The sequence below is a fragment of the Chelonoidis abingdonii genome, chromosome 20 (genome assembly GCF_003597395.2).
Source record: "Chelonoidis abingdonii isolate Lonesome George chromosome 20, CheloAbing_2.0, whole genome shotgun sequence".
NCBI lineage: Eukaryota > Metazoa > Chordata > Testudines > Testudinidae > Chelonoidis > Chelonoidis abingdonii.
The window spans coordinates 20,038,732-20,065,930 of record NC_133788.1 but is presented as its reverse complement, the minus strand read 5'-3'; the positions used below and the strand labels follow the sequence as shown (position 1 = coordinate 20,065,930).

Sequence of the window (27,199 nt, the reverse complement as noted above, 5' to 3'; positions counted from 1 at the left end):
ATCCCCATCAGAGGGTGGGCTCTCCCTCCCCAAAACAAACTTCCAGTACTGAAGACCCAAAGAGCTGTTTTAAAGTGATGTGACACCCCAAACAAGGCTCCTGCTGATAGAATTGTATGGCCTGAAGCTCAGAGGTCTGACAAAAATGCCCACACACCCAGTGCTAAAAGTATCTTTGTGCAGTTTCCTATCCCTGGTGGCTGCATCCCTGTAGCAGCTGGCAGAGTCTTTGTGGACTGGAAACCAGATGAAGGCATTTGCACAGGAGGGACCATACCCTGCTCCTTAGCTGGGATGCACACAGCTCTTCTCTTGCTGTCTGCTGTGGGTCACCTGTGCCAGTGGTAGGTGTGACTCCAATGGGGGATGCTGGAAGCAGTGGCTAGTAAGTCCCTCGGGCCACGCCCCTTCCAGCAGCTTCCACTGGCCTGGAGCAGCAAACCGCGGCCTGTGGGAGCTGAGATCAGCTTGACCTGCAGACAGGGCAGGTAAACAAATGGCCCGGCCTGCCAGGGGCTTTCCCTACACAAGCGATGGCCCCCGGTTTGAGAAACACTGTGCTAACACAAACAGTAGATTATGGCTTCAGGGCATGACTAAGAAGCAGGAGCCGTTAGAAAAGTATGCGGTTTTTATGTATAAATCCTAAATACGAGTGAGATACAGAAAACATGAGAGGACAACAGAACTGATTTTAAAGGCCCAGTGTCAACTTGAACTACGTTTAACTCTTCGTGAATCTTAGGAGATTTCAGGCTCAACACCTTCTTCCCTTACAATTTTATTTTTCTTTGCTGTGTATAACACACACACACAACCAGCAGAGCAAACTGGCTATACGCAAAGTACTGTCCAGTATATTTGTTCCTGCTACCCTATTTAAAACAGGGCTTTGGAGCGGAACCCAGAGCTGGAGCGTGGAGCAGCTCCGGGAACAGTGGAGCTGCAGGTTTTTGCCTGGAGCCTGAGCGGAGCTGGAGCACAGCACCAAAGCCCTGATTTAAAAGTGAGATGAAGTGATACTTGTACCATTAGCGGGTAAAAAACAGTTCAGGCAGAAACGTGGGATTTTTTAAAGTTAGTATTTCTTTAGAAGGCGGCATGACCTAGTGGACATTGCACTGAACTGGGACTAGGAACCCAACTCAAGATTTTTGAATGCTTGGGGGTGGCAGTACTGATGTCTTCTCTCTCTTCCACAAATGTTCCTTGTATTTCAGCAAGGATCTAGATTTGTGCCTGTGGTAAACGTCTGTCCCAAATCTGGACTTTAGCGTCCAAAATCTGGGTGCTTACTATGATTCCCCCCAAGCTTGTACCAGCTTGGATCTTATCTCGCTGCCACCAGATAGGATTCTGGCTCCTATCAGCCCTCAAGTCGCCCCAACTTATCCCTGGGGGACCCCACAAGACCCAGAGCCCCCTGGGTCTCCCTATCTCATCCCCCAGCTTCCCCCCCTTTCCTTGGGTTAGCCGGAGCGATGCCTTACTATGCTCCTTGAATACAACCCAGCGAGGATAATCTACTTCCCCCTGAGGCTATGCATTCAACCTAGTTAAGCTCACACAAAGAGATTCACCCCTCCCTTTGTCTCGTAGCAGTAACTAGAGAAAAACCTCAAACACAAGAGAACAGAGTTGATTCTCCCTCTTTCCCCTATAACTTTTTCCCCGTAGCTTGTTCCCGCCCTGGGACAATAGGAAAGTAAACCACAGAGCATGGGCTCCCCTCCCCCTAGCCTGTCACACAGAGGTAGACCGAGCTCCGGGCACAGAAATTCCTCTCCCCTTTGCCTCACTAGGAAAAGAAACTCCCACAAGTTTTAAAAAGAAAACTTTATATAAAAAAGAAAGAACTTACATATAACTAAAACTCTGCATTAAGAAACTCAATACAGGGATATGGCTTATAAGAAAATAGGAATAAACAGTCTGATTTAAAAGATAGCCCAATTAAACCAGTCCAGCAAAATCCACACACATGTAATTACAAACCAAAGTACATAACAGCCTATTACTTTGTTTCCTTTGTACTCATACTTGATAGTAGAATATTTGAAAGAAGATGGATTTAGAAGAAAAGCTTGTTTACTCACAGCCGAGGAAAACAAAAAGACCCCGAGTTTCCAGTTCCCTCCCAGAGTTTTAAAAAAAATCCAGGTCTCTGATTGGTCCTCTGGTCAGGTGTTTGGTTCCCCCTTTCTTCACCCTTTACAGGTAAAAGAAAATTAGCCCTTACCTATCTACTTATGACAGTGCCACTGGATGTGGACTGGTACTCTACTCTAGAGTCTTTGATGCATGGCTAACTGGGATTTAAGGCAGAATTTCTAGGGGCAGGAATTATTCAGAGCACACTTGTGCAGTGCATGCAGTTCTAGTGGCCTCTAGGGACTGGAGTGTGGTATAACCATTGCATTATGACAAGGTGTAGAACAGATTTAAAAAATTTATTAAAGTTAATATTTAAAATCAAATTTACACAAGTTAAGATGGAAGGTACTGTACGTCTGGGGTTGGGCTTGGGTTATGGGGTTATGAACAGCTGCTCAGCGTGAGTTCAAGCAGTGCCTCTTTTTAATCCCAGAGGCCAATATGCTACTTTCCACTGCTGCAGTGACTTTCACTCAAGGCTCTCAAAGAACTTTAACCAAGGTAAGTAAGAAATAATACCTCCGTTTTACAAAATAGGAAGCCATAGCTCAAAGCAGGCCAGTAGTTTACGTGTGGTCACAGAGTGAGTCACCAGCAAAGCTGGGAATACAACTCAGCTGACTGCGGGAACAACTTAGGTCAAACTTGTAAAAAAGAGATGCTGACTTTCAGCTAGATGGCTGTGTGTTCTGACCAAGTTTTTTATTATAATTACAGCTACTTGAAACCAGATGAGGACAAGAAATCAAAGCACAAGACAGCAGTGAAAAAGAAAACACTAAACCCTGAATTCAATGAGGTACTTTTGCACCACACTGTATTTGATAGCTGCTAAAATGCTGCTTTCTTTGATGAGCGCCTCATACATCAAGATGATAGGCCTATAAATCGCATCACTTTCCCCTGCTGTGGGACATCCAATCATATTCTGTCTCTGCTTGCCTTTCTAAATACTTCTATTGCAATCTGAGCAGTGAATAAACACCCTTCCTCTGGCACTCCTGGCTGGGATCCTTGCATCTGCCCCCCGCCCCCACCCAGTGGTGTAGAGGCACCTTATCCCCATCTCAGTTATGGAAGTAGACACAAGTCTGGTTTGTGCAGTTGTATTTTTCACATGAGCTCGGTGGTTATCTAGCCTGGCTCATGGTAGTACAGCTGGATGCACAGCTTTTGCTTTATCTCCTTTGGTACTTCTGTGGCCCCCACCTCCATCACATCCAAACACCTGACCATCTTTAAGGGACTGATCCTCCTCACTTCTGTGAGGTAGAGAAGTGCCACTAATCTTCATTTTACATCCTGGAAACAGGCCCAGAGCCTCAGTGTTATTTAGGTGTCTAACAGCAGGTCAGGGCTTAAGGGACTTGTCCACGATCATGCAGGAAGGCAATAGTAGAGCAATCTCCCAAGTTCCAGACTTGTGCACTAGCCACTGGGAAATCCTTCCTCATTCACCTACTTCTGTTAATACAGGCAAAAAAGAAACCTTGCTTGCACCACTTGCTAGGTCTCTCCGTGGTAGGACCATCTGAAAAGGGTGTCAGTCATATACAATTAAAGCTCTCTCCTCAATCACCTGCTACACAGAGCATAAGCATTAGCTCATGATTCATCTCCCTTTGCATGTTTTGTCATTGTTAAATGAGAATTTCCCTGGCCCAGAAAACAAACGACACCAAGGGGCATATGCAGTGATCCCAGTAAGTAGATGCAATTCTTTATGCACTAGCTCCTCAGAGCCAACTGCTCCTCTGTTCCACCCAGCTGACATGCTCTGCAAGCCACTCAGTCAGGCCTATTGAATAGCACCTTCAAACCTTCCTTGTTGCTGTAGCTTACAAGCATTTTCTGTGAAACATTTTGATCCTTGCACTGAGGATGCTCTATAAAACCACACTGCACTATGTTAGCAGAGCTAGAGTTTTGGGGATGACATGCTGCCTCCTGAATTCGGTTTCTTGTCCCCAACAGGAATTTTGTTATGAAATAAAGCATGGTGACCTGGCAAAGAAAACCTTAGAAGTCACTGTGTGGGATTATGATATTGGAAAATCAAATGATTTTATTGGTAAGTAAGATACACTTGAAGTAAGTTTAAAGCTGCTGTGGGCATGTGCCCTTTCACATTGATCAACTAAGGGCTTGTCTATATGACCACTTAGCTTGTGGCAAGCAGAGGTAGAAATCTAGCACACACTAGCCTCCCCACATGGACCCTGCTGCCACACACACAAATTCTGTTGTGCATTTTGCTACCTTGCTTTGAAATGGGACTAGATTAAAGTGCCCCCGTGAACTTGTGTGGCAGGCGGGTGTAATTCCCACGCACTAAGCATTCAGGTAGACAAGCCCTTACACTCAGCTCTGGCTTCCCACTCTCCTGTAGGACAAGCCTGTCTCCACTTCACCTTGATTTCCAAAGTCCTTTCTTCTGAAAGTCAGAGACGAGTGAAAGTGGAGGCTTAATATGTCTTGGTCAAATGCAAAGGCTTCAAACCACCTTTGAAGTATTTAGTGGTTATTTTGTTTGTGGCCGTAATGATTTATGGCCAAGGAGAGTTCATTACCTCCTTATGCCTTTGGAATCAGAGGGGCATTTGCAGTCCCAGTCTGGGCCATCCTTAAAAAAGGATAGGCTGTTCCAGCTTCCATGTTTGCTGCTCTGAGCACAGAATACTTTGCCATGTGATTTAACTGAGTTTCCTTTTCTTGGCCAGATCCTAGCCCAACCCCTCCCCATACACTAAGGGACCTGTTAAATCAAGATGGCAACAAATTAGATGAACAAATCGCTTGTAATTTACATTAAACTCAGAGGAGGGGGGCAGCATCATAAAGGGAGCATGAGACAGAGCCACACCTGTTAGCAGTGCTTGAAAGATGTACTCCTTCCTCCATGCCCAGCTCTAAGTGAGTGGGGCTGGGATAATCTAGCCAGAAGCTTTCACCTACCCAGTGATCTTGCTCACTAGTAGCTGCCACCTACCCATGGTAAAAAGGAAGAAAATGTACCTGTGTGAGAGAGTGAGGACTCCCTTGTCGCTTGCCCCTCTAAACAGCTGTTTCCAATAGCTACCAAGGAGGATGGAAAACTTTGCAATGTCACACTGCATACATCTCGCTGGATAGTTGAATGAGTGTCAGTAACAGACTTCTCTGCATGCCTCCGACGAATTGGGTATTCACCCACGAAAACTCATGCTCCAATACGTCTGTAGTTCATAAAGTATCACAGGACTCTTTGCTGCTTTTACAGACTTCTCTGTCTATCTTTACTGGCACAGCTTGGCTTACCTCTGTGGAATGAACTGACTGACTGACTCTCTCTCTCTCTGTGCTAAGGTGGAGTAGTGTTAGGAATTAACGCCAAAGGTGAGCGGCTGAAGCACTGGTTTGATTGCCTGAAAAACAAGGACAAGAAAATAGAGCGCTGGCATACACTAACGAATGAGCTGCCAGGGGCTATCCTCAGCGATTGACCCTAAAGACCGGCCCGGGGCCCCGAAGACAGCCCAGCTCTCTCTCACAACCAGAACCAGGAACAGTTCATGCCTTTGGACTTCTAGTTTACTTACTACATTAAAAGGGATACTAAGTCAGCAAGAAAGAGTGGCTTGGTAAATTCCAACTGATGGTCAGGCTGCAGGGAAATACCACTAAACAAGACACAATTGATTTTCTCTGTTCAGTGGGTGCGATCCCCCCGGGTTTTCTCCTAGGTGTCTCTGAGCACCCCCTCTCTCCAACACACACACACGGTCAATTGAGATAAGTCACAATTCTAGTGCATGCAGGCCTGTTTTATTTGATATATTGAATTATCTTCTTGCTGCCTTGCAAAATGAATGGATCACTTTTTGTTTGTGTAGCTACTATGAGCAAAAAGCATTATTAAACATGGAACTGTTTTGCTAAGGGGACTGTGTGCCACATTTCTGGTTGTCAATTTCTGTGGTTTGGGCCTGCACAGTCTTTATGCCCTTAAACACCACCTTGTGGAATGATCATCTTCTCCAATAATCTATAAAGACTGTTTGCTTTTCTTTCAGAAATGTAATGCTTGTTCTGTCTGATGAAGTATACCAGTATGCTAAAAGGGCTGTGCAGCTATATAAGGCAATAGCTTCCTTATATAAGTCCACCTGGGAACAGTAGGCACTTGCAGCCTCACAATGAATAATACAAGGCTTCACATTTGCTAAAAGAAGTTTTGATATTTAAGAAAGATCAGAAAATCAACAGACAATTCCATTCCAGCACTTACTCTTGCTCTATTACAGACAGTGGGACTTCACACTAGTACTTCCATGCAGCTGCTATTTTTAGGAAACCATGAATCTGCCTTTCTTCCTGTCAACTATACAGCTGGTTTGAACAGGACTTTTTTTCACTGAAATTTACCTTCAGATTTCACTGTTAGTGCAGACATTTCATTCTGGTTAGTGAGAATGAACAGAACCCCCGAAGAGTTGCCACTAGCTAGAAGGGCAAGAGGCAGCAGACTTGATGCTACAGTAAGTGCCATGGGTCAAATTCTGCCTTTGGTTATATGCATAACAACCTTCATGGACTCCAGTGGGCATTACACTCGTGTAAGGGACAGAGAATTTGGCTTTGTCTCTTCATTTATTCAGCCTTCTTAACAGTGTATGTAACTAACTCCTAACTCCCCAGGTAGGCCAATTAGCCGTTCCTCTCTACAAATCTGTTCTTTGCACCGGGCTGGCTTCACTCACTGTCCAAAGACTTAGGCCCTGATTTTTCCCCCACTGACATCATTGGTACGTTTGTGGGAGAACAAACAATCTCTGGTGGAATGTGCAAGGGACAACTGCAAGTCTGTGTTATTGAGAGGGAGCCAATTGAATAAAAAGCTGGTTCTAGAATCTCCCCCTCTACCAAACACATAGCTCCCAAACCAAACTTCTCTACTCTGCCAGTCACACCATACACTAGATCAAAGTTCCTTCTCTTTCTTTCATTAACCACATTGTTCTATTTTCCTAACCATGTCCAAGACAGTTCACAAGTTTTTCTGCAAACACAAGAAGTCACAAATGAGCTAAACTAACGGCAAAATGCTGCATGTTGGCAGAATTTATGGACGCCTTTAATCCAGGCATTATTGAAAAGGTCCCTAGTTACATCAAGTCTTTACTACGTAGTAGTTCATAAACATGTATTTTGGGATCAATCAGATCTCTTTAGACCAACATTTATTTTTCAAAGTTACAATAATAGTACACCTTGTTAGAGATGGGAAAACCTTCTTAGGGTCTTTTTAACAATGTAATATTTGTAGTGAATTACGCAGCTATGCATGAATTTTATTTGTGTGTCAAGTCAGATGATCTCACCAATTCTCTCTTGCCCAAGTATGATACTTTTCCAGCACTTTAAACTACAGCAGGATAGTTAGGGCTTGATTTCAGAAGTGCTGAGCCCCCGCAGCTCTTACTGGAGTCCATGGGAGCTGCATGTGTTCAAGGGCTCTGATAAGAAGGCTCTTAGAATGGCCAGGAATAATAGGGACTCTCCCTTTTTGTCAGTTATTTTAAAAGTACTGTTTTTTAAGCATATATTTTGCCATAACACTAGTTTATGCCTAATGTGGAGTGGGACATTATTTCTCTTTTTTAACTGGGCTGTATATATAAATTGCATGCAAGATGGTTGTTGTCATGCAAGAACTTGTTAAATGTTTGATACCAATGTTTTGCTACAACGTGAAGGCTGCAGTAATTGTCCTTAACTGCATCCTACAAGAATTTTGTATCTCAGTATTATCTACATGTACTTATTGTTGGATTTGTTAATATTTATAAATAGAACCCAAAATAAAAAGGAAAAAAAAAGGTGAATTGTAAAGGTTCAGCTTCTGAGTCTCCCCCTATTTGTACAGTAATCGCGTGCTCAGTCCACTATGCCGCATTTCCAACTCAGATGCTGGACTGACAACGAACGTGACACAGACTTTCACCTCTTTTGAGGGTGTGTGAATTTTCACAGGCACTAGACAAATCACTTAGGATTTTATGCACTTTTTTTATGGTCTTAACTTTTCAAAGCACTTCAGGGGCAAAAATTGTTCAGCAACAGCTGATTCTACCTAGGAAAAAATGTTTCTTTTGCCAGTTGTAAAACCAAGGGCCAAATCCTGCTTGTTTTGCTCATGTGAGGAATCCTACAGAAGTCAGGTGAGTGAAGAGCAGGATCTGGCTTCTAATTTGTAATGGGACAATGCTGGAATGTTACATGTGCATCACTAAAAAATGCCTAATGTTTTGCTTCCTTAGGATTGTTTTACAAAACATACTGATCCCGACAGAAACTCAGAGTAGATAGTCTCTGTGATATTACAAGTACCTACTGGGTTCAAAAACAGTTATGAATCCACCTGGGGGATAAGCAGCAGGAGTAGATGAACTAAGCAACGAAGAGGCATTTCCTAGTGTGGAAAATCAAAGGTGCAAAATTGAAACCAAGAGTAGAACTAGCCAGTGGATTAATTTTTGGAGTTGGAGACAGGAACATCTGCATTTTAATCTAAGCTCTGCTGGTGGCTTGCTGTATGGCCTTGGGCAAAGTCACTTAGCTGCTCTGCCTCTGCTTTCCCATCTGTAAAATGGGGATATTTATCTACCTCACTGGGGCACTGAGAGATTTGTACATCACTTTGAAAAATTAAAGCACTACAATGGTGGTGAAAAAAACCCAGAGTGGGGTTCAGAGGTTTCCACTAGTGTCACTAAAAGGAGTTATTTGGTAACATTACCAGGGAGGCATTTTAAAAGGAATATGGCTGCTCTGAGAGTGCTTCAGTGCACAGGTGGTTGTTTTTTTTAACCAAATGGTACAACATACTCTGTGGCTCTTAAGATGGTTGATAAATAATATTTCCAATATGTGTCAAGGAATGCAGTGACACATTTGTGAATTTCTTGTTCAAATAAAAGCTACATAAATGAGCAAGGAAATATTTCTAAAGTCATTTTATACAAAAGATGAGATTATAGCTACCTGTGGAATTCCACTTTGAGCTGAGTTATGTAGATTTGGAAGATTTACTTTATTTGCCAAGAGTTTATATTCAGAGTTCAAGACCCTGAGTAGTTAAATTGGTACCAGAGGTGAAGAGCCTATTTAAAGGGTGGCATCTAGCTTAGGGAGCACTGGCTCTTTAACAATACTAGCCTTTTTTTATTCAGCATTTCAAATGAAGGCAGTAACTTTGAATTTCAAACCTCCTACTGCATATTCCCAAGAGTCCCTTCTCATGAGTCCTCCTTTGTTACTGAATATCAAACTGCATGTGTTTTCCCATCAGTGTAGGTGGGACCAACTTATCAACTGCCTAGCCTAATACAGGATATGCAACTAAATGTATATTAGAGTTGGACACTTAACTCATCTTGGCTAGCTGTGCTCTCGTTTGTTGCAAACTGCATGATTGTGTTCTTACAAAAAAACAGCTCCAGTTGCAAATCAGAAGTTTGTGGCGATGCACAGAACTGTTAACAGCTTCCTGTATTCACATATTCTATAGACAAAGAAATAACTGAGCATTAGGTTTTTCTTGATATTGCTTAAAAAGAGCTAAATGACAACAAAAAAGTCAGTGTCTATGTTTACACAGCTGCCCCAAATGCATTGCAGTTTCTAACAGTTAGTAGTGATTTTCCAGCCAGCCACAGCAGATTCTCAGCTATTCAACTGTCAGCTCCATAATGCAGATATTTACTGGATTTTGCAGTAAGTATGTTTTAAAAACTGACAGACTGAATAGGCATTAATAGTGCTCCAAACCTTGTTTCCCCTCCCATCCGCCCCACCCAAAGTGTCTGCCTTTCAGCTTTTAATCCAAAACCTGTCTTGGTCTAAGGACAGCTTCATGTACTAGAGTTCCCCAGCTAGTACCCTGGGACAAATTTACCACATACACCAGGAGAAGGTTGTTTTTGTAATTTTCTTACTTGTGTCTAATACTCCTGCACCCTTATTCTCTGTGACCTCCATGTTCCTCCTGGGAATAGAGGAGATGCTTAGGTCTTGACTGGCATAGTAAAACTGGTTGGCTGGTTTTTATTGCAATCCTCTGTGTTTGTATCAATATTTGGTTGTAATATCAACGGTTAAATTTTATTTTTGGACTGAATTTATGAAACAGGGAAGAGCATGTATTGTATTTAATGTACTAGGTTTGACTTGTCTTTTTAACAAAATAAAAATAAAGGCTGCTTATGCATTGGCTTTGGGATATACTACTGAAATCAAGATCTCCCCTCCTACGGTGCATTTTGGGCAATGCTCTCAAATACCAAAGTTCCCAAACCTATTCCTTTTTCATATTTGCTCATTCACACAGGAAAATTAATATTTTCAGTACAGAACATAACTGCCCAGGACCAGCAATACCTGCTGTATATCAGAGCCACTGAAAATATAGTGTCATACCCTCAATGCTGGTGAATAAGATGCTACATATTAAATGTCATAAATCTGATAAAGTCCCCTTAAAATATCAGATTATATTTAATTCCATCGCACGATCACAACGTCATCTGCCAGATCCTCAGCTGGTGTAAATCAAAGTAGCTGCACTCAAGCTAGTTGTACTGTACCTATTTACACCAGCTGGGGATCTGGCTCCCAGGCATACAGAACATTGTACTGTGTTTTAAAATGCTTCATTAATAAATTATATTGTGGTAGCACATAGGAGCCCCAGTCCTGGACCCCACAGTGCCAAGCACTATACCAATACAGAACAAAAAGATGTCCCAAAAAGAAAACAATCTAAGTACACGGTACTGCACTCCCTGCCCACTCAACCCCACCAGAGAATTTGAGTGTGTAAGGCAGTCAGGAACTGACCTTTCTGGTATGTAAAATAGGTTGATTTGTGAACATACAGAGACTCAAGAAATAGATGTTACCTACCTTCCATTATAGCTAATGCAGTTAGAGACACTGTTGCCTAGTGGATAAAGCACTGGAATGGGAATCAAGGGCCATAGGTTCTATTTCTGTCTCTGCTACCGGCCTACAAGCTGATACTGAGAAAGTCGGTTCCCCTATCTGTGCCTGAGGATCCCCATCTGTAAAGTAGGGATAATGATACTGACCACCTTTTGAGATCAGTGGATAACAAGCACTATAGAAGAGCCAGGTCAAACCAGCCTCTGGCACTAAATAATTTGCAGGCACAACACCCAGACATGGATTTTTCAAGACTGTTTGCAGAAGAAAGTCAGTAGATCCACCAAGTGTGTGTGTGGGGGGGAGTGATTTCAAATACAGGGTTTGAAAGTTTGTCCCAAAAGATTAAGAGCATTGCTGTGACTCCATGTAACGACTGGTTTGCAGTCCAGGGAGGTATCACTACAAGCGGACAAAGATAAGGAACAGAACATTTAGACTCAATATCAGAAAAAACACCCTAACATCAAGATCTCATTGACTGCGCAATACTCTCCAAGGGCAAATGGGAGAAGCCCCATCACCTGAAATGTTTAAAACTGTACTAGACAAGCAATAACAGCACTGAGCAATCCGGCATAGGAGGGCTGGGAGCATTAATGTTGCAGATATCTTTTCACATGCACATTGATATTTTCACCGTACAGTAACAAACGCTAAGGAGGATGTTTTCAATAGTACCTAAGGGACTTACTTAGGTGCACAAATCTCAATCAAAGTCAGTGAAGACATTGCTCCTTAGGCACTTTTGAAAACCTCCCCCTAAATACACCAACTAACCCTGCCAAACTGCATTTAGTTTGTATTCTGCTCTCTGCCACCTTTCCTCCCCAGCAGGTTTAGACAATAAATCTCACTTTAATCAGATCATTAGAACAGCTGCCTAGATTTGTAGTACAGTCGGTCTAGGTAAGGCATTTCATATATATTATTTTCAGTTCTAACCTGTGTCTTCTATTAAAAACATTGAAGGCCAATCCTGCTGCAACCTTACCCACCTAAAATTCCCATTTACATCATTTTGTAGTTTTGGGTACAGAATTGGGCCCGCTGCTCTGTTCTTTCCTTGTTGTTTGTTAATATACAGTCAGGAAAAAAAGGGCTTCAAAGGAAGCTGTACATTGAGCTACAAAGGCAAAGATGGTCTAATTGAGGCACTGGACTGAGATGCAGCAGAGGTGGATTGGATGCCTGGTTCTGGCACAATCGTTCCTGTGTGATCTTGGCCACATCACTTAAGCACAGTGTCTCAGTTACACCCCCACACACACACTGTAAAATGGAGACAACTGTTCCTTTCTTCACAGGAATGCTGGGAGGCTAAGATCATTAACAGATGTGAGATAGACAAACATTACAGTGATGAGCCTCAGGGAAACATCTAAAAGTAAAGTTAGACATCTATATTTGCAAACAGAGGGCTAGTGGCCATTTAGAAACATAACTAGGCACCAATCTGAACACTGGGGCCACCGAGACCAAGTATGAAAGGGTTGTGTGTGTTTCACTACCTGCAGCATCTTGAATAGCAAAACTGAGTTAGCCTGCTTTAACCAACCTCATTTCTCTCTCTCAATCTTATATCTCCACTGGTATTACAAGACAAATACACAGTCAGCAAGCTTGTATTTCCTGGCAAGCACTTGAGGACCACAGTTAACTCAGACAGAGGTTAGACGTCTATTACAGGTGTGAGCGGGTGAGGTTCTGAGGCCTGCAAGGTACAGACGGTCTAGCTAATCATGATGGTCCCTACTCACCTTAGTCTATGAGTGTGAGAAGGCCTGCTTTGGTCTCTCTCTCTCTCAGGCTGGACTCTTATTAACACTCATCTCACTAGGTTAGGACCACTCCAATCCAAAACATACCAAGGTTGTTTGATTTAGCTGCAAACTCCTCAGCAGGCGCTGTTCTCAAAAACCCTATAAAAAACACAAAAGGAGTCTACATAAGCAATGGCACACACTATATGGAACAGCCTTGGGTGCCCAGCTAGTTCATTACCAATCTATGAAGCCAGCCCTTCCGGGGTTTACAATTTTGGCCATTCTTATGAGGACATAAACTGCTCTCTATGCCTGACCTTTCAGCCAGAGAAGAGCCCAAGGGCTTCTTTCCACTGTGGCCCCCATTAAAGAATTCACCCCAGTGTTAGCACATTTTTGGGGCTTCCTGGCATCAATACCCAAATGAGCCAACTGCAGTCATGGCCTCTGATTTTAGGACAGGGGTGGCAAGTGGTAGGAAATGGAGAACATGATTTTCCCTTTGGACTCACAATTACCCTGCTGCAGTACAGGCATGCCAGAGCGCCTCTCTGAGTCAAAACCACAGAATCTCATTTGGGCCCATTGCAGGTCAATATACTGAAAGATGATGGGCTCTCATTTAGGAAACTCTGACCTTCTGATGACTGTGTGTTCTGTGCAAGGTCACCCGAGTGAGCCAACCTAACCTAACACCACTGGTACACAGTCAGCAAGACCATATTTCCTGGCAAGCATTTTAAGCTCCACTGTCTCTCTCATTAAAGACCAAGCGTATTTATTCACAGACTTACAACATCTAGGACTATTCTGCTCCCTGCACTCCTAGAGGGACCCTTAATGCTAATTGGTATAAGCTCACTGATTCCTAGTGCTTCCCCACAACTGTTTTTTTATCCACCTGTTGTCTATAGTCTTATACGTTGATTAGATTCTTTGGGGGCTGGTCTTCTCTTTGTGATATGTCTGTATTGCACCCAGCTCCATGGGGCCCGACCTCAGGTGCTAGTGTCAATACAGACTAATCAATAATAATATTACTAGAATTCATGTATTTCAAAGCCCACTGATTGAAATGCAAGTTAAATACAATAACCACCATGAGCACACAAGCGATTGTGATAATTTATATTCCAGGAAACTCAAACACAACATTGGTGGGGATTAGGCTCTAAAAAGGCTGTATTCATAAAAATGCATCTACAGCCATTACTAGAAAATGCACAATCTACTCATTTAAATGATGTCACTTTCACCCGTCAGATTGAGAGTGACTCTCTATCCCCTTATGAGTAAAGAGCTGATTATAAAAACTCTGTATTAAAACACCTTAAGCCTTTTTAATCCTCTTTGGGGGCCCTAAGCCCCTGGCTTTATAAAGAGGGTCCGCTGCCCTTTCAGATAGGTCACCTGTCTTTGCAGGTGTATGTTTTTCATTCCCTTGAAGAGAAATGCAGGTTTCAAACACTTCTCAGGCTCCTGTGCAACATGGAACTCCCAGCGCCTTTGATGGTCCACAGTGGCCTCACCTGGCTCCCAGAAGCATCTATACATCGGTGGCTGTGCTCATGGGCATCGTAGTATGTTCTGCCTCATTTGTGAATGGTTTGGTCATTGTGGTTTCCATCAGGTACAAGAAACTCAGATCCCCACTGAACTACATCCTGGTGAACCTGGCTGTGGCTGATCTGCTGGTGACTTTCTTTGGAAGCACTATCAGTTTCTCAAATAATATCAATGGCTTCTTTGTGCTCGGCAAAAGGGTGTGCAAATTTGAAGGCTTCATGGTCTCTTTAACAGGTAAGGATGTTTACAGAAATCAGCTGGATAGGCTCTTTCTCTGTCTTCTGCTAGTGCAACTGCACTTGATCTAAAGCTGGTCTAAGACTAGAGACTATAGTAACAAGTATGACTCATTAGCTGTCCTTGGCCATCAAATGTCTCCTTGACTCTTCTCAAACCATAGAACAAAGACAGGGCGTTACTAATGATGCTGAATTTGTTATTTTCCGTATGCTCACAGGCATGGAATGAGAGAGTAAGTGCTTACTCACCACGGGAGTTCAGAACACACTGGCTGAGCAGATCCTCAGGTTTGGTCTTAGGATGTGCTTAAAACAGGAAAGGAAGAAATAGAACATTTTTATATCACATGTACTTACTGCTGCCCAAGCTGCTAGATTGGATGTTCATGGGCTAACAAGGCAGAATGGTCAGGTTTTTGGTGTTGGTATTGGTACAAAAATGAAGAAACAAGCTCTCGTACGTTTTGTTGTGAATAATCAGTGGCCAGCAGAGGTGTCTGTGTGGGCCAGGGGCACTGAAACGGGGTGCATGGCATTTGCCCTGATGTCATTCCACTCTGCAGATCTTTTATATCAATTTTAAAAAATACTTCTATGAGAATAAGGAACATGATGCACAAATTCCAGCATCATGGTGGAAACACTCCAGTGGAGAAATTGCATTTCAGACACTCCTGCAGCTGGCAAAGCAAACAAAGTACCATGCATAAGAACAAAAGAATGGTCATAATGGGTCAGACCAAATGTTCATCCAGCCCAGTATCTTGTCTACTGACAGTGACCAATGCCATATGTGGTATTGATATCTGTTGAGGCATCTTAGCTAAACTCCATTGAGAAACGTGAAAACTGCCTTAGAAAAGGGGTCGACAACCTTTCAGAAGTGGTGTGCCAAGTCTTCATTTATACACTCTAATTTAAAGCTTTGTATGCCAGTCATACATTTTAACATTTTTTAGAAGGTCTCTCTATAAGTCTATATATTATATAACCAAACTACTGTTCTATGTAAAGTAAACAAGGTTTTCAAAATATTTCAGAAGATTTATTTAAAATTAAATTAAAATGCAGATCTTATCGGTTTAGTGTGATCCTTTGCTTTTCCTTGCTGAGTTTTCCAATGTCTGGCATGTATTTGGATACCTTAAGCTGCACACAGGCTTCTGAATGATCAGTTGTTAACTGGCTGGCAGGAGGTCAGCGGCTGGAACCCCAGATCGGCAGTGGAGGTGAGCAGGGCTGGCAGCCTGGACCTTGTCTGGCAGGAGGCCTGCACTGGAAGCAAGCCAAGTGGGGCTGCAGCGGGGACCCCAGCCGGCAAGGGGCCAGCAGTGGGAACCCCAGAGCAGCGACTGAGCGTTTCAGCCTGCCACCGCTCTGGGGTTCCGGCCGCCAGCTCCTGCCAGCCAACGTTTCAGCCCACTGCCAGCCTGGGGTTCCTTCACCCATGTCAGCAGCAGGAGCTGAGTGGGACTGGTGGTGGGACCCTGGCTGGCAAGGGGCCAGCAGCGGGAACCCCAGAGCAGTGACTGAGCGTCTCAGCCCGCCGCTGCTCTGGGGTTCCGGCCGCCAGCTCCTGCCGGACGGGGACTCAGCCCGCTGCCAGCTTGGGGTTCCTTCACCCAGGCCAGCAGCGGGTGCTGAGCGGGACCAGCAGCGGGACTCCGGCTGGCAAGGGACCGGCAGCAGGAATGCCAGAGTGGTGGCAGGCTGAGCATGACATCAAAAATCGGCTCAGAGTCGCATCCCACCTTTGGCACACATGCTGTAGGTTGCAGACCCCTGTCCTAGGAAATCAGTGTATCCTTTCTGACAGCCCCAGATTCATTAATAGGCAGTTAAATAAACAAGAAACACTGGGGCTCCTGGGTGAAATCATAAAATAAATAAGAATAATAATCTAGTTAAACTAGATAAATTCATGTAGGATAGGTCCATCGGTGCCTGTTAGCCAAGATGGGCAGGGATGATGTCCCTAGCCTTTGTTTGCCAGAAGCTGGGAATGGGCAACAGGGGATGGATTACGTGATGATTACCTGTTCTGTTCATTCCCTCTGGGGCACCAGGCATTGGGCACTGTCAGTAGAAAGATACTGGGCTAGATGGACCTTTGGTCTGACCCGGTACGGCTGTTCTTATGTTAATCAAAAAAGGATGCTATTGTGAAAGCTTTTTTCCCTGCCGGTTTTGCCTGCTTGCTTGGAATTTCTCTGTCTCTGCAAGACAGCTGCTTGGAATATAGCTCATTCTATGGAGCTGTCCTTACACGGACAAAGTAGTATAGCTCAGGAAAACCTGGCACTTCAGATCTAGCAGTTAAGCACAGAAAGCTGCTAGATTATTTAATAGCATAGCAATTTGAAATCATATTCCACACATCCTAACCATTAGTGATCTCTCTAAGGCATTGTGGGGCTTTGGTCCTTGGCGATCCTGGCCTTTGAAAGGTATATCGTCATCTGCAAACCCATGGGAGATTTCCGATTTCAGCACAAACATGCAGTGATGGGCTGTGCATTCACCTGGATTTGGTCACTTCTCTGGACAACCCCACCAATGTTAGGCTGGAGCAGCTATGTGCCGGAAGGTATGAGTGTCTCATTCTTCAAAGAAAGCATTCAAGTCTGTAGCTTCAGCAATGGCTGATGGACACAGTTTTCAATTCAGTCATAGATGGAATTTTTTTTTTTTTTTTTTTTTTTTTTAAGTATGACATATTTGAGGAGAGACCACAATGATTTTACCATTGTATCTGACTGTGTGGCTGTCTTTGTTCTCCAAGTGCTAACACTCCTTGTCTTCTCATTAATTACAGGGTTTCCTCTCACATATCACTCTTTAAAAGTTAGCTGCTCATTACAATAATCTGCAGAACATCTATTTTCTTATTATGCATATGCTTAACACAACATCTGATGGACAGAGGAGCAGCAGAGTGCTGTCACTGACTACAGTCACTGCACACAGAGTAGCTCAGCAAAACTGCAAAAGCACAGAACAAGCCTATTAAAAACTTGTTTATTTAGAAGTTTACTTTAATTATTCTGACTTGTGGTTTGTGTGTAAATTAATAATGATGGCACTGCCAGCCAGAAATCATCATGGCTGATGCCAGTGTTGTTCGTGTGATTTGGCTGGAATTTGGAGAGTTGCTATAGGAAAACAGGCACAATTCAGCAAGAACAGTAGGTGGTATTTGTTCTTTGTGCCTTTCCCACTGAAGTTCCTGCTCATGCTTCAGGATTGTCCTAGCATTGTTTAAAATCTCATTGTTCTAGGTCTGAGAACCTCCTGTGGTCCCAACTGGTACACTGGAGGCAGCAACAACAACAGCTACATCTTGACTTTATTCATTACCTGTTTCATTATTCCTCTCAGTCTGATCCTCTTCTCCTACACAAATCTGCTGATGACACTACGAACTGTAAGTACAAAGACATTTCAGTCTGAACAGTCACATGCACTGCTGACACCATTGCAGGCACAGGTTTTCAGTGTAATTTTTCATGGCTGTCTGGGTGATGCCAACAATAGGTTGATCTCACCACTACAAACAGGCAACTGAACAGGAAGGGAAGATAACGTGGCTAACAAGTGTGCCAAGCCCATTTGTCCAGCAAATTTTCCCTCAGCCTAGGCCATTTTATAGGACATCAGTATTTTCTATAGAATGAGGCAGTGACATATTAAATAGCAGGCTGTTTCCCTTACATTGCCTGTAGGTTGCAGCACAACAAAAAGAATCTGAGACGACTCAGCGAGCGGAGAGGGAGGTGACACGAATGGTGATTGCTATGGTGATGGCCTTTCTTATCTGCTGGCTGCCCTATTCCACCTTTGCCATGGTGGTTGCCACAAATAACGATATCCCCATCCAACCAACTCTAGCATCGCTGCCTTCATACTTCTCCAAAACAGCCACAGTTTACAACCCGATTATCTACATCTTCATGAACAAACAGGTGAGAGCATGAAGATTATCAGAGAGCAATTGAAAACAAGCCTTCACAGAGCTAGGGGCTTATAGGAATGAAGTGGAATAGCAGTAATGGGGCATTCTAATATAGCACAGCATATCTGTCCTATTGAGGCTCTTGTCAAATGCTAGATCCCACTGATTGCATCTTTACAACAGACAAGGCTAAGGTATAAAATTGAGATGGAGCTCTAACCAGAGATCCTTTTGCATACACACAATTTTGTGGGGGCGACTGATTTACTTTTGGATCATGAATTGCCTGACTGAGCTTGCACAACAAACAGACAGATGTTTATCAATCAATTGCCAGTATCTGCAAAGAGCAGGATCAGGCACTAACCAGTCTGAGCGCAACATTAGTATTTGCATTCCATGCTGGGCCCGGTATTGGCCACACAGCCCCTGCCTTGGAGGTTTACTACCTACAGTGTAATGCATATTATAAAATCATGAATGGTGTGGAAAAAGTCAATAGAGAACTATTATTTACCTTTTCCCACAATTAGAAAACAGGTGTCACCTGATGAAATTATATACAAACAAGAGGAAGTATTTTTTCACACAATGCACAATTAACCAGTGACACGCACTGCCATGGGAGTCATGATGGCCAAAAATACAGCTGGGTTCAAGAAAGAACTAGATAAATTCATGGAGGATAGATCCATCAATGGCTATTAGCCAGGATGGGCAGGGACACACAACCCGATGCTCAGGGCAACCCTGACAGCCTGAAGCCGGGGGGAAGACAGAGGTGGATCTCTGCAGCATTGCCCTGTTCTGTACATCCCCCCTGAAGCTCTGGTACTGGCCACTGTCGGATACAGAATACTGGGCTAAATGGGTTCTTATGTTTGTGTGCCAAAAGCATCCAGGCTGCATACCACAGGAGCACCATCAACTCACAGGTTATAGCATCTGGGTAAAGCAAAACCTGGTTTACTAGTTTGGCATAAAGGGACCCAGGAGAGGTGTGTTTAGCAACCTGCCTTCTTCTCTTATCTAGTGAGTTTTCCTGTAACACATGTGCTTTCCCCAATTAGTTCCGGGACTGCCTGCTGAAAATGATGTACTGCAATCGCAACCCGTCAGGGATGCAGAAAACCTCTCCTGCTATGCTTGGTGCCCCCAAAGGCATCTCATCAGCCTTGGAGGGATGCAGAAATAAGGTGACCCCATCGTAAACAGTGCAGATGCTTCACTTCCTGCATGGAGGAATGGCAGCTGCCGGCTCCGCACGTTTGTCTCAGTTTCATTTGGCACAGACAGAAAGAGGAGCAAAGAGGCTGGCTATTTTCTAACAGCCTAAATATACACCAGAAAGTAATAAAAGATTTCTTCTTAGAGCTCCCAACAATATTCACTGTACCCTGCCCAGTCACTGCAAACTTAGACAAAAGGTAAAACACATTCCCTTCAATGGCAGGAAACCAACCATATTAGAGAGTAAACGTCAGAGAGAACAGTTCACATTCCCAACGAGAACAGCCCCCATTCCTAGATCCTTACCCCCCGGGGGAAGTGCTAAAGCATGATAATGGGGGACCTTTTACTAGGCTAAGGAATAATTAAACTACCAGCATTAAAGCCCAAAAGAGCACTTCTTCAGTAGTAATCCCATTAGGAAAAGCATAAGCTTCATTTCGTTTAAATATATATTTCACTGCAAAGAGCAGAACAGGAGAGAGCCCTGCACATTTTCAATACACATTACTGTATAGACCAGGGGTCAGCAACCGACGGCACGCGAGCCAATTTTTAATGGCACGCTGCTGCCTGCCGCCTGCTGGGGTCCCAGTCTCACTCAGCCCCCATGCCCACCGCTCCCTCCTGTGGGGGCAGGAGGCAGAAGCTTGGTCCTGCTGACAGCCAAGCTCCCCGCCCCGCTTCTTCCCCCAGTGTGCTGCCTTCCTGCGCCTCCTCCCCTCCTTCCAGCTGACTGCCCTTGCGAGGGGGAGGAGGAGAGGGAGGGGGAGCGGAGCTGCAGTGCGCTTGCTGCTCCGGGGAGGAGGAAGACAAGAGGTGGACACGGACAGAGCACTAGAGAAAAGGGTGGAATCAGGCATATCCCCTCCAGCCCCATGTGGTGAGCCGCTCATGGCAGGGGGCTGGGAGCACCCCCACAAGCTGAGCATCCCAGCCCTCTGCCCTGATCCCTGACCACCCCCCCACAGACCCAGCACTCTGCCCTGAACTCTGAACACCCCCCACATGCACACATCCCTCTGCTCTGACCCTTGAACACCCCCCACACAGCCCATTGCCCTGACCCCTGCAGCCCCCCATAGCCCTCTGCCCTGACCCCTGCACCCCCTCACACACACCCATCCCTCTGCCCTGACCCTTGCACCCCCCCACAAACCCAGCCCTGACTTCTGCTCCCCCCACAAATACCCAGCCATCCCACACCCTGACTCCTTTACCCCTCCCACACACTTCCAGCTCCTGTTCTGACTCCTGCACTCCCCACATACACCCAACCCCCCCACACCCCATGCCCTGACTCTTGCACCCCCCTATATCCCCACCCCCATCCTGAGCACCAAATGGGAGCTCCTACACCCCCCTCACACACACATTCCCACCTGCACCCCTAGTCTAGGGTCCTGGCCACTGGCCCTGCTCAGCCCACAGCCGGTCTGGGGTCCCGGCTGCCTGCCCCTTGCCAGCCGGGGTCCCGCAGGCCCCACTCAGCCTGCTGCCGAACTAGGTGAATGGAACCCCAGGCTGGCAGCAGGCTAAGTGGGCCGGCAGCGTAAGATCAGCAATTTCATTTAATTTTAAATTAAGCTTCTTAAACATTTTGAAAACCTTGTTTACTTTATGTACAACAATAGTTTAGTTATATAATATAGACTTATAGAGAGATACCTTCTAAAAACGTTAAAATGTATTACCGGCACGCAAAACCTTAAGTTAAAGTGAATAAGTGAAGACTCGGCACACCACTTCTGAAAGGTTGCCAACCTCTGGTATAGACACAGTAGGATTTGTGTTGGTTGATCCTTTTGTGTAACCTCATGACAGGCTGTGAAACAATGAAAATTTAACAGGTGGGTTCAAGTAGATTGGGCTAATAAAACATCCAAACACCACTGTCTCCTTGTCATGGGCGGTCAATTAGCAAATCAGCAATTAACAAAGGGCCCCAATAGACAGCAGCGTGTAACCTCCAGTGACCACAACTGGAGTTTTATTTCACATGAAAAATGCCACACTTACTAAGACAAAGGACAAGATCAATATGGCAAAATCAAGGGATCTGAAGCCCAGCAGATTTGTGTTTTATTTATAGCTAAGGCAATCAGTAAAGGCCTTAGAGTCATTGATTCTGCAAAAAAGGTGAAACAAAGCTTGTAAAAGATTCTGTGGCACATAACAAACACTGGGACCATACAGGCTGAGATGATAATAGAAAGCAAAAGATGCACAACACGAATAGTGAGAAATTCAACAACATTAAATGGATGCAATAACAGACTGCTATTAAAAAGTGTTCCACCAATAACCTTCATTACATCTAGTGGCTCGAGAACATTGCAAGGACTAGTGTAACATTTCCCAAAATGCTTAAGTGACTTAGGCTCCTAAGTCCCATTGAATAAGGGTCTGCTTTTTAAAGGTATTTAGGCACCTAAAATGCAAGTAGGAATTTTCAAAAGCATCCAGGTGTCTTGCTCCCAAATACCACTAGACATCTATCTGCATCTTTAGCCACCAAAAAACCTTTGAAAAACTGGCCCCAAGTGCCTAAGATAACTTTTGAAAATAGGCCTTAGGCTTCTCAGTCACATTTGAAAATGCTACCCCTGCCTCTCGAAGGAGTCTCCTTTCTATGTCATGTCATTATGGTTTTTCCTGACAAGAAGATCATTGGCCTTCTCTTCCATGACATTATGTCTACAGCCTTTGATGTTAGAACATACAAATGAAGAAGTCAGAGGGTAACTGCGTTTATAGGTATTCACACAATTAAACGGCTCCGACCCCATTATTAGTAATTCCAAATCTGCTGATAATAAGCAGCTAGAATGGCAATTGCTAAGCCTTTCTGGAGGTGCACAGATTATTATGAAATTTGATTTTTTTACCTCTTTAAAAGCTTTAGAAGGAAAAATTATTTCTATTGCAGTGACGTACTATAATGAATGCCAACTGCACCCAAAGCTGTGTTTCCTTTCTCCTTAGTGAATACAGGCAGGAAACAAAGAGCAAGGAGGTAACAAGTGCAAGGGGCAGTTGGGTGTATACCCTCTTTGATGCCACTATTAGATCATTTGCTTTTTTTTGGTTTGCTTCATTTTGGGGGACTCTGGTTATCACAAGTCTTTTGCTTATTGCTTAATTGGAGACCTTCTACAATATTATGGCCATGCTAGCTAACCCTTGCAACAAAGCAAAAGATAAAGTTACTCCATGCATATACTGGATATGTATTTGTGATATTACGCATGTGCACACACACACAAATATATATCTGTATACACACACATCCATATGCCCACATTTACCTAAGCATGTATGTCAAATTCAATCTAAATAATTCCTGAATGAAACACTGGGCCAGGTCCTCAGCTGGTGTAATTTATCATAACTCCCCTGAAATCAAAGCACACTTTGAGTTACACCAAAAGGTCTTGCTGAACCACTTGACCTAGATGGAGCTATGCCAACTTACATCATCTGAGAGCGGTCTCATTATAGCTAATCTTTCTTAACTGGGCGATGGCTTGTGAACCCAGTTTAGTGCTGGCAAATATTTTAACTGTTCTCAAACTGGTTATGGAATCTGAAAAACACTAAGATAAATGCTGATCAGAATGTGCTAATTTAAACCATATCTCCTCTAGGAAACGGACTTTAGTCAGGGGGATTTTTCACAAAGATTACATCCTCCATCCTTCTTTTGAAGATCCATCACAGTGCATTAAAACATGGGTTTCAGATCCTCATAGGTATTTAGGTCCCTAGCTCCCACTGAAGTGAAGCACTCAGAAGGAAATTAGAATGCTTGGAGGGATAGTGTAAAGGCAAATCCTTCTCTTCACAGGGGCTGGACTTGGTCTAGATAACCAAAGAGCTCTTTGTCAGTCCTGGCATACATAACACTAATGCTGTTCAGAGTGCGCCATGAAAACAAAGGATCTTCTCAAAAAGGAATCCTGGAATTATTTTGCAGAAGCTGTGAACAATCCCAAGAATGCTAAAGAGTGCAGAGCCAGGCAAATATGCAGTTCCTAGGAAGACTGATTAAAGCTGCTGATTGTACCATTTTGCCAGATTTTTAACTAAGATCTGCAGGCAATCACAGCATTAGTTAAAATAGACCTCTCCCCCACCAAGAGGCTTCCAAACAGAAAACTGCAAATCGTGAAATCCTAGCAGTTGAGCCAGGCTTGCAGTAATTTACCTTGGGTTGGCACCATTCTCTGACAGGACATTGGCCATCTCTGGCAAGCTGGAACATGCAGCCTGTGAGAGAGAAAATTGACAGCACTGGGTAAAGGATAAAGATGAGTCCAAAACTAAAGCATCAGACAAAAACCTAACAGCAGCCTACTTATCAGCAATAACCCTAAAGAGCAGCTTCCTACCAAACAAACAGTACAAACCACAACCATTTGTACCATCTTACAAAGGAGCCTGTTCTCTCATTCGCAGACCCAGGTCATTCCCATTGAGGTTTATATGAATTACAGGCACCCAAACGTCATCCAGCCATGGGCCACGTTGGCCATTTGCAAGAAGCCTGAGGGGTGCAGCTTATCTGAGATGAAGCTACCCTCATCTATGAGATGAAGCTGCAGCCATGACAGAGAACAGGGCAGGTCCACACAAGCAGTACTCCATCTGCCTTGCTGCTTGGATCATGACAGAGCTCAGCATGCTCAGACCAGTAGGTTATCTGCAGATTGCACCTAGGCACTGAAGAAAAAGGCAACAGGGGACCATGCTTTGGAACTCCATGAACCACACTGCATTAGAAAGGTATGTTCTTGTGAGCAAGCACTTACAACACAGAGAAGTTTGGTCATCATAATTGTGATGATTTAGATGTACACCTCCAGCACACAAGCCTCCATCTGTATAATGTCATTCATATACACAGCACTGGAAAACAAATGGGTCAGATCACTAAATGGGACCTGTCAGGTACTATGGACTTTCAGACATGAACAAGAAAGTTACTCATCACTGGGACTACTTTGTCAGTGCCTATTCTGGAAGCAAAGTGAGGGATACTGTAAACTTAAAAAAACCCTCAGGTCAAAAGAACAAAGAAGAATGGTTTAGAAACCTCTCATTTTCAGAAGAAAACACTTTTTTGCTTGTTAAAGGAGCTACAAAATGTCTCTCTAATCAGAATAACCACAGGATTGTACACTAATGCCCTGTACTCCTTTAACCTCCTGCTATCCAGTTCTGGACCACTGCTATAGAATATTGCACTGCTGTTGGGAGAGGAAAGCCTGCAGTATTTTTAAATGCTTTATAGACAAATGTATTCCTATTAAACCGTCTTAAGCCAAACAATTATTTAGACTGCAAATGCTCTGGGGCAAACACTGTCTCTTACTATGTGCTCAATCTCAGTAGGAGCCCACAGATGCTACTGTAATACAAAGAATAAATAAGAATATCATCATTTTGCTTTAAGTGGCAGTTGAGACACAAAAGGAGCCAGAATTTCCCATTAGAGACAGTTTATGTGTGCACCTGAACCTCTACTGCTTGAAATTAAGTGACAAGAGAGAGAGAGCAAGTTACATGGACAAGACCATGTGGGACATAATCATGTAACAGGAGGTATCTTGAATCAATTAATTATTGTGCAATTCAACTGTAATTCTATACAGCTCTACCATTCTGGAATGCCACCAGTCACTTATTTTTCTCCCATCTGATACGTTACCCATTTTTGTTTACAGCTGTTGAACTTTAATCAATCAAATTCATTACATCTGAAATCTCTCAATTAGCAATAAATTGAGAATGAAATTGGCAAAAGTTGCAAAGTTAAATAAGACCCACTGTTTTAAGAATTAAGTAAACTTCTGAACAGTACTGCAGGTAAAATGAAAGGCTGGAACTACAAGTAACTTAGGGCTGGTCTATACTGAAAAATCCACACCCATGGATGATGTAGTCAAGCTGATCTAACCCATGGTGTGGGAGGTGCTAGTCTGACAGAAGAATTCTTCCATTGACCAGCTACTGCCTCTTGGGGAGATCGATTAACTGCTGTGATGGAAGAACTCCTCCCATTGCTGTAGTGAATGTCTACACTGAAGCACTGTAGCTGTGCTGCTGTAGCGTTTTAAGTATAGACATAGCCTCAGAGTTACGCAGCATGCTGTTGTCCAGATATTGCAACCTACATGATGACTTAAGATCAACCCACTGTTCTGATATTATCCTCAGAAGAGATAGTATAAACTGCTCTCTATAAACATGGCTCATTTGAGTGGGCTACTGAGCAGCTAATATAAACTTAGACCACAAGCTCTTTGGAGGAAGGACTGTCTTTTAGTTCTGTTTTGTACAGCCCCTAGCACAAAGGGGTCCTGGTTCATGATTAGAGCTCCTAGGCATTATGGTAAATCAAATAATAAATAAGGCTGCAAGTCTGTCACAGAGATCACAGAAGTCACAGATTCGGTGATTTTCTGGCACCTCTGTGACTTCTGCAGCAGCCGATGTGGCTGGAGCACCCTTGGGCCACTGCGTCCCATCCCCAGCGGCAGCAGGAGTTTGGGTGAATCAATGGAACAGCCTACTCCCCCCACATGCTTGAACTAATTCATCTTTTCTGTATAGCACAGAACTAGGAGCTACAAATCTCATTCCACTGTGTTTGAGCAAGTCCAGTTACTGTCAAACTCCTGTCTCCATCACAGGCATTCCAGCTCATCAATGCTTTCTCTTAAACTGCTCACACTTGATGTACAGACAATGGTAACATTTCTCTCTTGTTTATTTACCTCTGTTGAGATGCTGTTGCCTTACTGGATTGCTCTGTCTTATCCCAGAGTCTAGCTGTAGCTACTGCCCAGTTCTAGAGTCCATCTCTGAGCATGAGCTTGACATCCCTTCCTGGGTAACTCCATGAAAAAGTTGTTAGCTGAGTATCAAAGAGGGGGGTACCACCCAGGATTTCTGCCTGATCCTAACCCGTTCAGGAAATGGTTTCATGTCTACAGGTCTGATATTCAGAAATGCTGAGCTCCCACTATTCTCCCTGACTCACTCAACCCATATATCAGTACCAACCTACAGGTAAGTCAGTAAGTACTCAGCCACTATGTGTCTATTCACCAGCATGTCTTTGCAAGTCGCCAGGTACCTGTTTTCATAGATTTTTAAGGCCAGCAGCACCATTATGATCACCTAGTCTCTGCTACATAACACAGGCCACAGAGACCAGTCAGTAATTTTTGCATCAAGCCCATAATTTCAGTTTGAGCTAGAGCATCTCTTTTAAGAAGCTATCAAAACACATCTTAAAGACTGCC

General features: G+C 43.8%; 2 protein-coding genes and 1 long non-coding RNA gene across 3 annotated transcripts in view; 2 read left to right on the top strand and 1 right to left on the bottom strand.

The window, feature by feature from the left end:
• The window catches only part of DOC2B (double C2 domain beta), a 137,787-nt gene extending 128,234 nt beyond the window's left edge, over nt 1–9,553 (top strand). Inside the window, 3 exon segments of the mRNA XM_032793091.1 lie at nt 2,872–2,953; nt 4,129–4,225; nt 5,500–9,553. Coding sequence (XP_032648982.1) covers nt 2,872–2,953; nt 4,129–4,225; nt 5,500–5,636 — 316 coding nt within the window. The 3' untranslated portion in view covers nt 5,637–9,553.
• Nucleotides 1,813–25,313, bottom strand: LOC142047994 (uncharacterized). Its single transcript, XR_012657345.1, has 5 exons — nt 24,097–25,313; nt 14,957–15,013; nt 12,897–13,058; nt 5,170–5,558; nt 1,813–2,209 (listed from the first exon to the last, which is right to left on the bottom strand). It is a non-coding gene; the product is annotated as an uncharacterized LOC142047994 (long non-coding RNA).
• On the top strand, nt 14,354–20,478 carry LOC116832397 (pinopsin-like). The gene is made up of 5 exons (XM_032793092.2): nt 14,354–14,702; nt 17,112–17,294; nt 17,986–18,131; nt 18,430–18,669; nt 19,730–20,478. The coding sequence occupies exons 1-5, from the start codon at nt 14,354–14,356 to the stop codon at nt 19,868–19,870; spliced, it is 1,059 nt and encodes a 352-aa protein (XP_032648983.1). The 3' UTR covers nt 19,871–20,478.
• Nucleotides 25,314–27,199: the final 1,886 nt, after the last annotated feature.